Raw genomic sequence first — 16,938 nt, 5'->3', positions numbered from 1 at the left:
CAACTTGAGATCATCGTGGAAACTGGTGACCAAGAGTCGATGGGGGCAGAGGCGGTGGCATCAACAACACCAGGCCGCACTGTAGGCACTCGCAGAAGCACTCTTCTTCACCGTCCAGCTGAGGTCTCCCTTGAGGTTCGGGACGAATTTCAAAGAGCGTGTATAGAATCCGGCAAATGGATCCTTTGCGTAGACCGGGTATTCCCAGGCTCGAATTTCTGGCACAAAAAGTTCAACAGTATACATGATGAGTTTGCACACAGTATAAATTAGGTCATGAGTCGGCCGGAGGAATTTTTAGCTTTTCTCACTGCGGGGGTTACCTACCTTATCTCTAAACAGAACACGGTGCATCCCGCAGACACAAGACCGATAACTTGCTTACCAACTCTCTACAAATTCATAACGTCCGTTATTAGCAGAAGGGTCAATACGCACCTCGATGCCAACAACATTCTGTCCGAAGAGCAGAAGGGCTGTCAAATTGGTTCAAAGAATTGCAAAGAACAACTCATTAAGGCCAAAGAAACCTCTTTTCTTGCTATATCGGTTATGCCAAGACTTTCGTCAGCGTATCGCATTTCTGGCTAATTGCTGTCCTAAATCTGTCTCGCATTGATCCGAAACTGATAAAGTTTTTGGCGAAAGTCATGGAAGGGTGCAAACCACCTTATCAGTGCGCACATCTGGGGGTACCAATACCTCAAGGGCTATCTGTATACGGAGAGGCATCCTCCAGGGGGATTCTTTGAGTCCCCTTTGGTTTTGTATGAAACTGACTGAATGATGCTAGAGCGCATGGTTTTGCAATCAAATATGGCCTAAGTGCAAAGTGTGAGCTAAAAGGGCAGTTGTATACTGGCACTGATGACCACGTTAGAAATCTGTTGCGAATAATAGATATGTTTAGCGTGATATTTCGATCTAATTTGGATTAGACAAGTATCGAATCTAAGCCATCCACAAAGGTCACCATGAGCCGCATACTGGACATAGCATTGGTGACCTTCACATCGAAGCTATGACCGAGACAGACTTCTACAAATACTTAGGAATTCCGTAAGGAACCCATGCTCGTGTTGGTGATCTGAATGGACCATCTCATTTCTGGCTGCACTGTAATGGCACCAATGCAATATACCACCAGGCATAATGCTGTAGGTAAGGTGATTCATCAAAACCTTACATACAAGCATGGGCTGATCACGGGAACATGTCCGGTATACGGATATGAGCATGTATTGGGACCGGCAAGTTCTGACTGATCGCCATACTCTACATAACAAGCCTGACGTACTGTTAGTTGATAAAATGGGTCGCTTCGCGTATATAATTGATGTTGCTATCCCCCATAGCAGCAACAGTGAACAGAAATACGTGGAGAAGAAGATGAACTATGAGCCACTGGCTTGGGAAATCAAAGAAATTTGGCGTCTCGAGCGGGTGTTTGTAGTTCCCCATAATATTGTCAGCTACAGGTATTGTACCTAAATCCCTCACGGTCCCGTGATATCCTGAGACTCCCACACCGTCTGGTTCGAAACAAGCAGAAGTACACCATTCTGCATACGTGCCCGATGCAGCGGGGTGTTCTCGATACTACAAGTAGTCTTTTTCCTTGGAGTAAAGTAGGTGAATATGTTGACACTGTTGACGTCGAACTACCAGCTAAACACCTCCTTGTCATTAGAAAAACAGCCTAGAACCGTTCTTAGCTACTACTTCGAGTTAGCCCTCCCGCTCTCACCAGCGATGGAACTGACCAAAAAGAGGTCGATGGAATTACAAACTGATCCCTACCTTTAAAGTGTGGTTGGTGAGAAAACCAAATCCCCATGCTTTATACAGAGAAAGGAATATCAGCCAGTTTTTTCCAAAGCGTGGAGGATACCGTGTAATTATCTGAGTTGCAATAGAGTTCCGGAGGGCACGAAGCACGAATGCCACTAATGGCTGAAAGTCTAGTGCACAGAATGCTTGAAAGCCACATGAGCTGATAAGGCCAGGTAGTTGCCACGAATGGGAGAAAGGAGTCCTAGTTAGAGTGTACCAACTCCACGTCACGGTGAAACATTCTAATTCTTCCATTTGAAAGGTAGACCTGTCGGGGGAACAAAATGGCAGTAGACAATTGTAAACCAACTTCACCAAGGCCACATTTTCCATAAAGCACTCAAAGGTAGCCTTAGGATGAATAGATTTAATTAAGAGTAAACTGGGACATGATTACGTAGATCTTTATCGCCTTGCAAAACTGCAACCGCCCTGCACTTATTAGGCTAGGAATTAATGATTCATGGTAACTAGTCAACAGAAATGAATGATTTCAAACTACTTTAAGATCGAAACATTTAAAGAAAACTCTTCTTCCAATAGTAGAACAATAAATTCTCCTAATAAACCAGAAATATATCTTAATCACGTTATTTACCTAGAATTCGCGTTCTCTACTAAGATAATTATAAATGAGTCCACTTCGTAGGACCACCCCAGACTCAGGCGCCTAATATAAAAGTAATCAGGTCATCGGAAGAAAATCTAAACTGCATCCCAATAATAAATAACGCCATAAACACTTTCAGACATATCAAAACGATAATCAACTAAATAATAGCGATAAACACCCCTAACATCCACGCACGGGAAATTTTTCAGCGAATATTTAAAGGCACCTCGGCCGAAAATCTTGATCAGTTACCAAAGATTTGTGATTGTAGAGAAGTGAAAATGTTCCTAAAAATTGTTGCGGTGAAATTCCTTTTCGTGGTAGTTGCTCTGGGTACTCCGCTGCCAGAGCAAAGTGATGTTGCGGCCTTGAATATGCAAAGGAAATTTGAGGAAGGAGGTTTCTTTGAGGGTGACATGCGCTTCCCAGAAGGGGATGGAAACTGGCGGAATGGTTTAGTTAACACACGATACCGATGGATAAATAAGACTGTTTATTATGACATTAGTCCTGAATTCAGTGAGTAGAAGTATATCCTGACCCTGGTATTATATTTATTTTAGTCTTTTCGAATGTTAATGCGTATCTTTGAAATGTTATAAGATTTAATATAAAGTATCTTTCACTTGAATATCTGAAAAGCAGGGTGGATCAATGTGTGATATTTCCAACCTATTTAAGTTATACTGTCGCCTCTATAATACAATCTAGATTTATCTTGACTAACACTAGATTCCCATCCTTCCTTTAGCAACTGCCCAAAAACAGGTTATTACTGGCGGTTTGGATGAAATTCAAAGGAATACCTGCATTCAATTCAAGCAACGGACGAATCAAACGAACTATGTTTATGTACAGGTAAATATTTTATTAATTAATGGATGTATCTTATAGGAAGGCCCCAATATTTCAAAAGCAAACAATAAACATATTTCCCTTCTTTATCCTCTAGCGGGAAAATTCAGGATGTTGGTCCTATGTTGGCATGATAGGAGGCAAACAATTGCTAAATTTACAGGTACCCGGATGTTTGTACCATAGAACGGCAATGCATGAGTTCATGCATGCTCTAGGTTTCCATCACCAACATAGTAGTACCGATCGGGATGATTATATTGAAGTTCACTTGGAAAACGTTAGTGACGAGTATCAATACGCTTACGACAAGTATGGGCCTGACAGAATAACTGATTTCGGCATTGCATATGATTACAAAAGTGTACTTCATTATAATCAATACGCTTTCAGTAAGAATGGTAAAAAAACGATTACAACTAAAGATCCCTCGATGCAAAATATAGTGGGAACAATTACTTCTCTAAGTACAAAGGATATTGCTAAAATGAGAGCTATGTACAATTGTTAACAGAACTGATTGGAATTAAGTTTAGTATACTTTACAGTACAATTACAACTAAATTATTTTTAAGTTTTCTTGAATAAAAATGTAATTCCTAAAACGGTCTTTTATGTTCTCATATAAATTATTATATACTACATAGTCAACTAATAGATACTCACACTCACTTAAAATATCTTAATAGTACCCAGGTATTGTTCTGAGGAAGTTTTTTTTTGTGCGTACACGGAGGAAGAATCTTAGAAAGACACGTCCGCCGCAGCTCCACCGCCCGAACGGCGGAACTACAGCGGGCGCGTGTGGGATTCACACCCACTAAAAACCACCCCCGGTTTCTCCAGCCCCAGCCCCGCGGGACCACCATTGAAGTATTAATTCGCGGGGTAGGTTTGCTCTTAGGCACTCAACCTTCTCCTATTTGCGGCTTTCCTCCTTCTTTGTTCCTTCAAGCTCTCCGGGGTCCCGGTCCTGCCCAGCACCTGGTTTAAGCTCCTTCTCTCCATCGCAAATCGTGAGCAGTGAAACATCATATGCTCTGGATCCTTCGGTATGCCATCGCATCTGGGACAGTTCGGAGAATCATCCAACCCAAAGCGGTGCAGATACTGCCTGTAGCAACCACCGTGTCCCGGGATCATGCCTGCCACCATCATCTGATGTGGTTCTAAAAGCACTGCAAACCCTCAAAGCCATCCGGCGGTAAACCGAGTTCACCTGCTTCCGTCTCTGAGAGGCGCCACACAGGCGACGAGTAGAGCAGGATGGAGCGCACCCCTCCGGCTAGCACCAACCTTCGGCAATGTTTCGGTCCACCAATATTTGGCAACATTTTTGCAAGTGCCGTGGTGGCACTGGCTGCCTTTTGGCATGCATACTCTAGGTGTTTCCTAAAACCCACTTTGGTGTCAATTATTACCCCCAGGTATTTAATAGCCGGCTTTGATACGACCGTATGTCCACCGACCTCCACTTTCACAGTGTTATTTTTTCTGCGGTTCGTTATTAAGACCGCTTCCGTTTTCGCGTCCGCCAAGGTCAACCTTGCCTTTTCTAGCCAGGACTTTACCGCTCTCACTGTTTCCGTCGCGTAAACCTCCACATCTTCTGGGTGTTTTGCTGCACCAACCACAGCTAGGTCATCAGCAAGGCCGACAATCGCAGTTCCCTCTGTGATGGGAGGAGCAAGCGCCCCATATACATGATATTCCACAACAGGGAACCAAGTACCGATCCCTGTAATACCCCGGCTGTTACAATGTACTCTTTGGGGCCCTCAGAGAGTCCTCTCTGAGAGGTAGTTTTCCACCAAATTCGCTAAGTATCCGGGGACACCTATGTCAGCCAACGCCCCTTTAATTCTATTCTAGTTGACCGAGTTGAATGCGTTTTTGTCATCCAACGCCACCACTGCACAGCAGCCGCCAGAAATCAGTGCACCTTTTGCCAGGTTTACCACCATGTTAATTGCGTCCACCGTAGAGTGGGCGCATCGGAAACCAAACTGGCGTTCCGACAAACCATTTCTGGTTTCGACGATGGGCAGGAGTCTGTTGTAGATGACTCTCTCTATCATCTTCCCCATTGTATCCAAGAGGCAGATAGGACGGCACCTACCACCAGACCTACCGAACCTACCTCATATTTCCCGCAGCTCCTCCACAGTTACAGGCGGTATTATGCTGTCATTTAGCTGGACAAAAATTTGCCTTCCCCTATTTTCGTGGTGAGGGAACAGAGCGGTAACAATCTATTTCAGGAGGCGCGGACAGGTCACCTGGGGTGATTTCCGCAGCCTTTTCATCACCACTCTGTAAGCCTCGCCCCAAGGGTTTATGTCGGTATGGTCGCACAGCTGTTTGAAGTAGTTCTTTTTGCTCCTCCGAATGGCTTCCTTTAGGCGGCTACGCAATTGCTTGTGTGCCTCCTTTCGACCGTCGCCCCTGGGTTTTCCCCTGAGCCTCTGGCAAAGCCTCCTTGCCCGAAAACATGCAGCTCGCAAACTTGCGATTTCGTTGTTCCACCAGTAGTTCTGAGGAATTAAGAAGCCCCCTAACCTCTTAAGTCACAATGTTCCTTGTAGAGGCACGGTTTTGAGATACACACGTGCCTTATAAGCAAACCATTATGAAAATGGTTCTTAGAGTAGAGTAGATCTTTTAGTTTCATATGTGTCCTGCACCAAACTGACGAAAGGATACATTTGCTTTTATAGAGTATATTTCCTTTCTCTACTATCTAGAATCCTTTAGCCCGTCTATTATTCTCCTCTAAATTCACTAATCGTATCCCAACTTCACATTACCCAATGTTAAGCACTCATTTATATATATTCATTCTTACACCTTTATGAAATTTGTACCACAAGGTTCTCTGACCATTTAATTCATAGAAATCCTCAAATCTATTCAAACATTATTCAATGATAATACATAATTTTTCAAACAGCAAAAACGATCATCAACCTTTTTTGTAATTTCTCTTTAAATTCCATACTCCAGCTATATACATGCCCAAGGTATGTGGTAGTAAATGCATTTTGTATAGCGGATTTTCTCGGGGAATTGCGAAGTATTCATATATGTAGATATTGCTGCGAAATAGGTGAACGCGGGCAGCATGGCAGAATACTCGAAAGAGTATAGCCGATGTTTTCCATTTGGGTCTTTTTGGCTAGTTACCAGGAGGTAGAAAAAAATATCTTTGAGAATCAGCTTTGTCAGGAAAACGTGACTTGAAGATTACTTTTTTTGCGGCATTTTTCCCGAAAAAATGTGCGTGGATAAGATTGAAGACTTAAGATTAAGATTTAAGACAAGACTTATGTATGTATTTTTAAAATTTTTAGAATTTAATTTAATTTTTTTCCAAAGCGATTAGCGCGTTTTCCAGTCCAGAAACGCTTAAAATGTTTACTTTTTTTGGGGGAGAGGGGTTGAAGTGTGTGACAATGAATACAAATTGATCAGAAGACAGTGCATGGGAGCAAAATCATAATACGGTTATGGGGGTAGTTAGAATGTTTCCCACATGTCGCTCACAATCAGAGCTTCAGGAAAACAGACGTGGAAAATTACTGGATGGATTGTTGGCCGCGTCATATTTTCCCAGTCATCGTAAGACTATATTTCAATCATCAAATCAGCTAACTGTACGACGGCGTGGCACAAAGTGGACCGAAAAGCTCAAGAACTGATCTAACAAAAGTGATCGTCGTGTGAAGAGAAAAGAGCAGCAGTGGAACATCGTTTTAAAGTCGTTATGTACGAAAGGACACAGTAACAATAATAATAGCAGAAAGTCAATAACAGTAATACCAGGTCGTTCAATAAGTTTTGCGATTCGATAAGAAAAGCACAATTTTATGGTTTGAAATACATTTTATTGTTCAGTGTAGTCTCCGTGAAACTCAGTACACCTGCTCTAACGAGATTCCAATTCATAATTTTCATCCCTGAAGTGAGAATCTATAAGGGGAAAAACGCATTCCACGCATCAATTTTTTAGTACTGGAAACAGATGGAAGTCGCTAGGGGTGAATACGGTGGATGCTCCAACAATTCGAACTTGAATTAATGGATTTTAGCCATTGTCACAATGTTTTTATCACACGGTGCATTGCCTTATGAAAAAGAATCTTTTTCTTCTGCAAACCTGATCTTTTTTCACGAACTTTCCTTTAGCTGGTCTAAAAGATAGCATTAATATTTAGAATTTAATGTTTTACCAGTTTGCAAATAATCCACAAACAAAATTCCTTTCGCATCCCAAAAAACTGAAGCTAATACCTCCTTGACCGATTTCTGGACATAAATTCGATTGGGAGCCTAAGAATCAGGCTCACTCCACTCTTTGCCTCTTGTTTTGATTCAGGATCATGGTGATAGAACCAAGTCTCGTCTATAGTGATGAATTGACCCACAAAATCTACTTTATCCTTCGAAAACGCTCTAAATGTTGCTGAGAAAGTCGCATTCGAATGTGGTTTTGTTCCATTTTTAACGAATGCGGCACCCATTGTACACAAAGCTTTCTGAAACCCAATACTTCAGTCAAAAAATTGCCTACACTGCTCAATGAGATGCCTGGGGTTTCTACTTAATTTCTTTCAGTCACTCGATGATTTTCCAATGCGATATCCTGCATTTTTTCTACGATTTCTGGTGTTGTTGCTGTTTTTGGACGTACTTGACGTGGATCGTCTTCAAGACTTGTACAATCACATCTAAATTCAGCAACTATCTTTATACTGTACTAATTGAAGGCAAAGAGTCCTTATACAATTTCAATATTCGTTCATAAATTTCCTTTGCTTTTAAACCTGCCAAAAATAAAAATTCAATCACTGCACGATACTTGATTTTTTGCATTGTAAAAACTACTGTGATACGTCGATACTAAATGGCTGGTAAACAAAGAATGATTTGACAGATTGAAAAGAAACTTCACATTTGTTCATACGAAGAGTGTATGGACATAACAAAAATTGGGCCCATAGCAACGCCCTCTCTTATCAAACAGCAAAGCATATTGAAAAACCTGGTAATTATATAATCTTCTGGTCAGCATTTCGAACTCGGACGGATCATTCCCTCAAACCGATGCAGGTGATGTGAACTGACCTTTAGAGGAGAGGTGACCTAATTGTTATACTTACCATTTAGTGGGCTCTTATTTTACTTCTCTTGGTTGCTGTCTTTTCATTTCTCTTTCTAGTTAGTTCCTGTTCTTATTCCTCTCTTTTCATTAATATGATATGTGAAGTTCATTAGTTTGTATTTTGTTTTTTTTTTCTTCATTCGTGGTGAATTCTAACTTCAAATGAAAAAACTGTTTTGAGTGACTGACTTAAATCTTTGAGAAACTCTTTCTCTATATCTTCTCAGTTCCAATTGTATCACTTAAGGTCGTTTGAGGCCGCTTCCTGAAATTTCAAGGCAGGAGAAACATCAACGTAGATCTTCCCTCTCAGTCACGATAGTTTCGTGGCTCCACGCCCACCATCAAGCATTGATTTTTTTTATATTTGCCTTTATCAGTTTCGCATTCATTGCATTTTCCACAATATCTCATTTTGTAAAAAATAAAAGTTGGAGACGGCATCACGTTTTCGTATCAGGGCAGAGACAACTCGTCAGATGCTGCCCTGGGAGTAGCGTAATCGAAGCGGTTCTCAGGTATCAAATTATATTGAGCGTAAATCCGTCAATACCTTGGGCCAAACATTGGTCAGAGCTAAAATATTTTGCTTGAGGATTGAGATATCCTGAGTCCGCATCTACTTGATGACAGATCTGACCAAATAGGAAGCAGATTACTCCCACTTTTTTTTTGGTCCACAGACCCCTCTGTTGGGGTTAACATCCAAGCTTCAAAAAATAAAAAGAAAAGTCGTCATCACGGCTTCCAGCTCGACATTAAGTGGATGCGGAATTAAGATCGCTCAATCCCCAAATAATATAGAGGGAGTGGGTAGAGCCCAGGCTTTGGTCGAAAATATGGACGGATTTACGCTCACTTTACTGTAATTCGTAGTCATGTCATGTTCTACGAACTATATAATGGAGCATTCTACATTTTGACGATGAAAGGGTAGTATAGGTTTCAGGGCGAAACGTGGATTGGTACACATGATAGAGCATAAAACCTGGGAAACGCCTACTGAACCAACACCGACAGCTCTACTACCAAACCCTATCTCCACCTCCACGTGGTGATCCCTGGGAGTTTCTAGTAGAGGCGGACCCAAGACTCCCTGCATCCTCAACAGAAAAAGTCATTGACCAGTCACTTCACTTTATGAGATTGAGCAATATTGTCAGCAATTACTTCAGTAAACAGCATTAAATATCAACAATTAAGGCAATCTATTAAATTGTATTCTATTTATAGTGTCCAATAAAAATTATAGGTTTTTTTGAAAGTACCATAAACTGCGGATTGATTAAAATTGATATTTGGGTCAGCAACTTTTCAAAAAATTGGGGAGAGGGGGGGTTTGAATATATGAATGTAAAAATTTGCAGTCAGGGTATGGATGCTTATCCAATATTCACAATCGAAATAATTTTCAGAAAACTTAAATTTTCATCGACTTTGCATATTTAGGATAAGACTAAACTCGCTGCGAATGGAAAAAAAAATAAGTTGAATTTGTTACATAAAATTGAAAAAGCTTCAAAATGACAAACTTTCAGTAAATGGTTTCAATGGATAATTATCAACTCTGTTGGACAAAAAACATCGGCTGCTCTGTATAATATTATCAGAAAAGCTTTGAAGTAATCGTGATAACAGAAATCCTATAAAACCATTATAAAAGCATTTTACAAATTTATCAACAATAATTTTTCTACGCCAACATCATGAGCTTACTCAGCACTCCGAATGGGAAAATTATTCTGACAAGCTACAGTAAACAAGCAGATTTTCTCAGGTTGTAAGAAGTTTTATATTTCAAATGAACTTACGAGAAATATTATGAGAACTTTGAACTTATCAGAATGACAAACTGTTATAGGAGCCCCAACAGCATCTACGAACCCTACGATAACAATCTAACCAAGCATTAGCAGTCGTAATTTATCATCATCCGCTATGTACCGAAGCAGAGGGTCAAAAACAGGCCGTTGCGAACACTTGCCATTTTGTGGTTCTAATCCTTCCTCTTTATAATTGCATAGTAGTCCATGACGATACTCAATAGGCCTATTGTTTTGCGGCGATGAATACCTCCTAGCAGAGTTGAATGCACTTTTAGTGTCAACGGTTACTACCAGTATGGACCTCCATTGAAAACCTTTTTGAAATTCTGACAGGTTCTGCGTAGTTTTGGGTAAGGGTTATTCAAAGTGTGAAGACGAGTAGGTGTGTAGACCCTAGGATAGTCCACACGAGGAAAGTGTGAAGCCAGATATTCTGGAAGCGAGATTGCATGCAAGAAGACTATAGACAGGAATAGTAACTTCAGCGGCAAAAGGGCTCAGAATCTCATTGTGTACCTTTCGAGTAGGGACAGTGGTATAGGTGTGTCGGTGTATCGATGTCGCCTAGATGGTTTTCTTGTGCGTATTTCGTCATCTTATACCAGCAAAAAACGGCATTCTTAAACATTGACCTTGAATGCATTTGCTTATTTCCTACCCAGCAGAACAAACATGGATCTAACATATTACCGAGAATGTTGCACGTGTTTGATCCCAATAAATTGTATGATGCTTATGAATTATAATTTGAAAATGTAATCACAGGCAAATTTTTTGGGGCTCCAAACGTACAGAATCCCCAAAGCACACTGGCATAAAGCAAATAAGGCAAAGCGGGCACAATAACTGAAGCGCATGCGTCACCAAGCTTCCGCATGTCAATGCGACCTTGGCGCAAGCTAGGTATTCCTTCATCATCAAAATCATCAATGGCGCACCAACCGGTATCCGGTCTAGGCCTCCTTTATAAGGAAATCCAGACACCCCAGTTTTGGGCCGAGGTCCACCAAATCGATATCCCTAAAAGCTGTCTGGCGTCCTGATCTACGCCATCGCTCCATCTCAGGTAGGGTCTGCCTCGTCTCCTTTTTCTACTATAGATATTGCCCTTATAGGTTTTCCGGACAGGATCATCCTCGTCCATACGGATTAGGTGACCCGCCCACCGTAACCTATTGACCCGGATTTATTCCACAACCTGACGGTCGTGGTATCTCTCATAGATTGAGTCGTTATGTAGGCTACGGAATCGTCCATCCTCATGTAGGGGGCCAAAAATTCTTTGGAGAATTCTTCTCTCGAACGCGGCCAAGGGGTTGCCTCAGGACTGGCAAGATCATAGTCTTGTATAGTAAGAGCTTTGGCCCTATGGTTTCGAGCGAAACAGTTTTTGTAAGCTGAAATAGGCTTTGTTGGCTGCTAACTACCGTGCGCGGATTTCATCGTCATAGCTGGTTTCGGTTGTGATTTTCAACGATTTTAGTCTTCTATCTTTATTCTCCCCGTTTGACCTATGGGATTCGATGTTGTTCTTTCTTCAGTTTCTAGCGCTGACGTAGCCACCATGAACTTCGTCTTGCCTTCATTAATCTGCAGGCCAAGATCTTGCGCCGCCTGCTCGATCTAGATGAAGCTAGACTGTACATCTCCAGTTGTTCGTCCAATAATGTCAATATCGTCAGCGGTGGACTTGAAGAAGATGGTATCTCTTGCATTTACATCTGCATAGCGAATCAGTTCCTCCGGGACCAGGTTGAAGTACGCATGATAGGGCATCCCCTTGTCTTAGATCGTTGTTGATGTTGAATGGTCTCGAAAGTGATTCTGCTGCTTTGATCTGGCCTCGCACATTGGTCAGGATCAGCCTAATCAGTCTTCTTAATTCAGTCCAGATACCGAATTCTTTCATGGCCGTTTACAGTTTTATTCTGGCTATGCTATCATATGCGGTTTTAAAGTCAATGAAAAGATGGTGCAACCTATGTCCATATTTCAACTGTTTTTCCATCGCTTGCCGCACAAAGAAAATTTGATCTGTTGCTGATTTGCCTGGAGTGATGCCTCTTTGGTATGGGCCAATGATTTTCCGGGCGCATGGGGTTATCCGGCCTACCAAGATAGAGGAGAATATCTTATAGATGGTACTCAGCAATGTGAAACCTCTATAATTGCTGCACTGCGTGATATCTCCCTTTTTATGTACGGGACAGATAATGCCTCGGTGCTGGTCGTCACACCTTGAGCATCAGTTGATGAACCACTTGGTGTAATTAGTCGCCTCCATATTTAATCAATTCGGCTGTAATTCCATCGGCTTCCAGCAACTTATGGTTTTTAAGCCGGTGAATTGCACGGACTGTTTCTTCTACGTTTGGTGGTGGCAGTATTTGTCCGTCGTCTTCTATTAGCGGCACTTCCCACTCACCGATAGGTTGTTGACCAGTTCATCAAAATACTCAACCTTATACCCATTCTGCCGGAGATCCGATTTGCCTTTTTGTCTCGGCAGGATGAGCGTCGAGGTGTATAAGGCTTCATTCTGCTGACTTGTTGGTCCAGTTTATCGTAAAGATTTTGTTTGCTTTCTTTGCTTCTCGGTTGGCAATCTTATAAATGTGCCAATTAGCAAGCGTTTTATCGTCGAGAAATTTGTGGTAGAGGCGTTTCTTTTCACGGACCTTCATTTCTACATCTTCATTTGAAAGCCAAGTATCACGTTTGAGGTACCGGTTACCTGACTTGGTGAATCGAGGGTTGCAGAGGCCGCTTTGTGGGTCGTGTCTCTCAGATGGTTCGACGGTTTTTCCACATTCGTAATGGTTAGTAATTGCTTAAGTGAAATAGTTTCTTCTCTCTTCTCACGAAATGGCCACCATTTAATGCGCCGCGGGTTATTGCGTTTCTCACGCTGTTTTATCGATGGCTTAATTCGCAGGACAGCAATCAACGGCCGATGTTGAGGTGTGATGCTCCCATAGAGAACGGCTTTGCAATCAGTGACGATGGTAAAATGTCGCCGTCTGTAAAATATAGGAAGATGAGACAATCGTTTGATGAACCATGTATTCATAAGTGCAAGGTCATGGGTGTCCCCAAAATCGATTATACGGTCGCCACCCCCATTGCGCGCCCCAAACCCTTTTCCCCAAAGTACTTGTTACCGTCTGCTGTTTCACCCACATGACCATTAAAGTCACCGGCGTTGATGATATCGTCATCAACAGGCACGTGAGAAGTCTTTTCATCGAGAAGTTGCCAAAAGGCATCTTTCTCGGCATCAGGTCAACCTGTATGTGGTGCGTGCGCGGTGAACAAGTGAAAAGGGCAATTAAGCGTGAGCTTCATCAACCGATCATCAAATCGTTCGACTTCTTTAATTGCATCACGAAAACTCTCTGAGATGGCAATGCCAGCACCATATTGAGGATGTGGGCCACCAAAAAAGAGAAGCTTATAGCCATTTTTACCGCGTTCGCGTTCTGCTTTTGGCACCAGACCATCGGGTTTCTTGTAGAGCACAAATATCAATGCGCTTTTTCCGAAGAATTTCTATGAGTTCATCGGTCTTTCCAGTCAGGGGGCTAATATTTAACGTGCAGACACGGATTTGTTTTGCTCGGAGTAACCTACGTCCTGACGCCGTCCATGCGTCAAGAACCCTTGCCCATTACTCGACCGGGTTCCATCCTGCGACGACTCAGGTGAATGTCCTAGCATTTCTCCGAGGCTTGTTACTCGATCTGATCATGTTGTTTCTAATGACATTGGAGGCATTTTCTTGGTCGTCCTGTCGCGGGACCTGTCACCAAGAGAGATCAGGTAGGGTTCAGCATAGTAGAGTAACACTAACTATACTCTATTTATCTCTTTCGCTGATCTCAGCATTTTATTTTTGTTTTACTGAGGATAGTCCAAAGTACATTGCCTCAAACTCTCCTCCTTTACCTGGGCTTGGGACCAGCGTACTATGTTAATAGCGCGGCGGAGTTAAACTATGCTATGCAGTATTTTGTAAAATATATTCTAATATAGACTATGTATACTAATGTATGTATGCATTGTTTATGTCAAAGATCTGGTATCAGGAAGCTATTTCATGATGAGTGTCAACCTGTGAAAATAGAATCGGAGAAGCTGCCGCTGACTGGCGTACCCGTAGCAAACGTAACTGAAACTGGTGCCAAATTTCCACTGCTTCTGACTTACTTGGCGTTCCCAACAAATATTTCTATCTACCAGTACATGAATTTAAAGCTATTCCTTTTGATCTATGTATACAGTTTATCAGTGTAGTCTGCCCTGTCAGACAGAACTTTTGCAACCTACGAGCTGACGTTTGCTGAAAGGATATGTGAAGCCACTCACAAAAATTTCATGAAAGCTCTGTGCCAGTTTCTTCAAGTATAAGACCGCGCCGGGGCTGTGGTCGCCGGAGAAAAATTTACTATGCGTTATGGATATAAAGTACATATCAATGATTTATGATGCCAAGATGCTCCTTCCTTCCCAAAGACAGGGATCTATCGGGGTTTGTCTATTATTGTCGCCCAACGCTATTATTGGTTCTTTGATCCCTATCATCAGCAAGTTTGAAGAGTGGATTCTCCTAGCGGGAAATAAGATATGACAACGAGAGGGGACGCAAATCTAAACACTTGCACTCCCTAAATTCTTGCTCGCTTTTCCGCGCATTGAGGATTAGGAATATTAGACTGTAGTATCTCTATGTATCCATCATTTAACTTTTCCTCCCTAAATTAGGTCAATTTACAAGCGTCTTGAGCTCGAATAAAACAGACACCAATTGTTTAGTTAACGCAAAAACATTTTATCTGACATTGAACCAGATTGACCAAACTAACTGCGTCAAACAATCCCCAGCAAAGCAACAAACCACATTGGCTAAAATACTTTTTTAGTTTCTTAACACCCAATGAGCAACTGATACTTTTTTTGTCCTCCTAAAAATCATTTGAATACTATCGGCAACTTTAATCTTAAATCAGTTATCAATAATGTATTAAAGATTGATGAATTTATTTTGACATTCTATCAAATTTTCCGTACAAGAGATTTTGTTTACAGATGAAAAGTAAAAATAATTACAGTTTTGCATTTTACCCGCCTTCAATGAGTTATTGCTTCATTAAAGGATTATTCGGACTTCATTTTTAGAATTAACGCTTCAAATGACTAAACAATATCAAGTCAGATAATACAAAGACTGGACTTTATTTTCCGAAAGCATTCGTGACGAAAAAGTTTCTTTCAGAAAAATGATAAGCGTGTTGGCAAATAGTGAGTAGGAGATAAGGAACAATAAAAATTACAATAAAGGGAACAGAATTATAGCAATGGTAGTGGGATCAAAATGTGGCTGTGCAGCCAGGAACAATTGAGTACGAAATATATAAAAAAAGCCTTAACTCTCTGATAAAAGCAGATTAGAATAAATGCAAATACATACCATCACCATCTATCTTAAGAGCCTCATTTTCTCTTTGAAGATATGTCTATATAACTGCCCTTCATCCTATGGTGGGGTATAGCGTGTCAACCACGCCTATGCGCCATCGTGCACAACTTCCCGAGACGCTCGCACTCATTCTCTATAGTTCTGCACCAAGTTCCCTTGCGGCAACCTATTCGTCGGCCTTCTTGGGAGAGTAGATTGTACTGCATGGCATAGCCCGCAATGCAACTGTCACCCCTCTTTAATATGTGACCTATCTATTGCCACTTCCGCCTATGAGCCAACCAATAGTGTCAGGCATACTCCGATGATACGACGACAAGAATTCATATTGCTTAGAGCTTTTAAGTAACAAAGGAGTTCACTTTGCATACTACTACTACCATATAACAAAAACAGAAGGAACACTAGCACAAAACAGTCTCAACTTGATCTTAGTCTTGGGATAATTGCATTTCCAGATTTTAGACAGGGCGGCGAAAGCAGATTTGGTGCTGTTAAAGGGTCGAAGAACATTTAGTTCGATGCCGCCGTCATCAGAAATCACGCTACCTTGATATTCAAATTGATCGACGTTTTCGATGCTCTGTCCATTAACGCAGATAGGAAGAGTGCGATGAATTGTCAGAATGAGAACATTGGTTTTGTCGGTGTTTATCTTCAGTCCAACTCTGCTTGCCTCTCTTTCCCAATCCAGAGTCATTGGGTCAAGATCCATTACCCGGTGAGAAAGCAAGAAGATGTCATCAGGGTAGTCGAGGTGTTTCAAGAAAGATGTCAACGTCCATTGAATTCCTTCGCGCTCTCCGTGCAAGGCAGCATGAAGAACATTACTGATAACCAGAAGAAATAATAACAAGATGCAATCCTTGGGGACTCCGCTTTCGAATTTAAAATTCTCCGAGATTTTATCTCGATGCAACACGTAGTATTTTGAGTATAGAGCACTCCAGATTCTTGTTCTCAATATGAAAAGCTTTCCCGAAATCGATCGAGTAGGTGCAGCGAAGATCTAAATTCCGCACACTGTTCCAAAACGGTGCGTAGGGTGTTGATGTGGTCAATGCAGGAGAATCCGAAGTGGAAAGCAGCCTGCTCTCTGCCGACCAAGTTTTCAAGATGTGTTCCAAGATTATTTTAGCTATTATCTTTGCGGCGGCAGGGTGCACGTAGATAA

The 16,938-nt window shown here is 41.7% G+C and overlaps 1 protein-coding gene across 1 annotated transcript; it reads left to right on the top strand.

The window, feature by feature from the left end:
• Positions 1–2,678: 2,678 nt before the first annotated feature.
• LOC119654709 (zinc metalloproteinase nas-6-like) lies at positions 2,679–3,906 on the top strand. Its single transcript, XM_038060228.1, has 3 exons — positions 2,679–2,965; positions 3,198–3,304; positions 3,399–3,906. Exons 1-3 carry the CDS (start codon positions 2,728–2,730, stop codon positions 3,810–3,812), a joined length of 759 nt encoding a protein of 252 aa, XP_037916156.1. The 5' UTR covers positions 2,679–2,727; the 3' UTR covers positions 3,813–3,906.
• Positions 3,907–16,938: the final 13,032 nt, after the last annotated feature.

This window comes from Hermetia illucens, chromosome 4 (assembly GCF_905115235.1).
Source record: "Hermetia illucens chromosome 4, iHerIll2.2.curated.20191125, whole genome shotgun sequence".
NCBI classification, from domain to species: Eukaryota; Metazoa; Arthropoda; class Insecta; order Diptera; family Stratiomyidae; genus Hermetia; species Hermetia illucens.
Note: the sequence above shows the minus strand (reverse complement) of the source record. Positions and strands in the feature narration are given on the sequence as shown.

Excerpts from the sequence above, each read along its gene's own strand:
- LOC119654709 (XM_038060228.1), top strand. The coding sequence starts at position 2,728 with ATGTTCCTAAAAATTGTTGCGGTGAAATTCCTTTTCGTGGTAGTTGCT. Across the intron at positions 2,966-3,197 it reads TGACATTAGTCCTGAATTCA|CAACTGCCCAAAAACAGGTT; the intron begins GTGAGTAGAAGT and ends TCCTTCCTTTAG. Across the intron at positions 3,305-3,398 it reads CGAACTATGTTTATGTACAG|CGGGAAAATTCAGGATGTTG; the intron begins GTAAATATTTTA and ends TTTATCCTCTAG.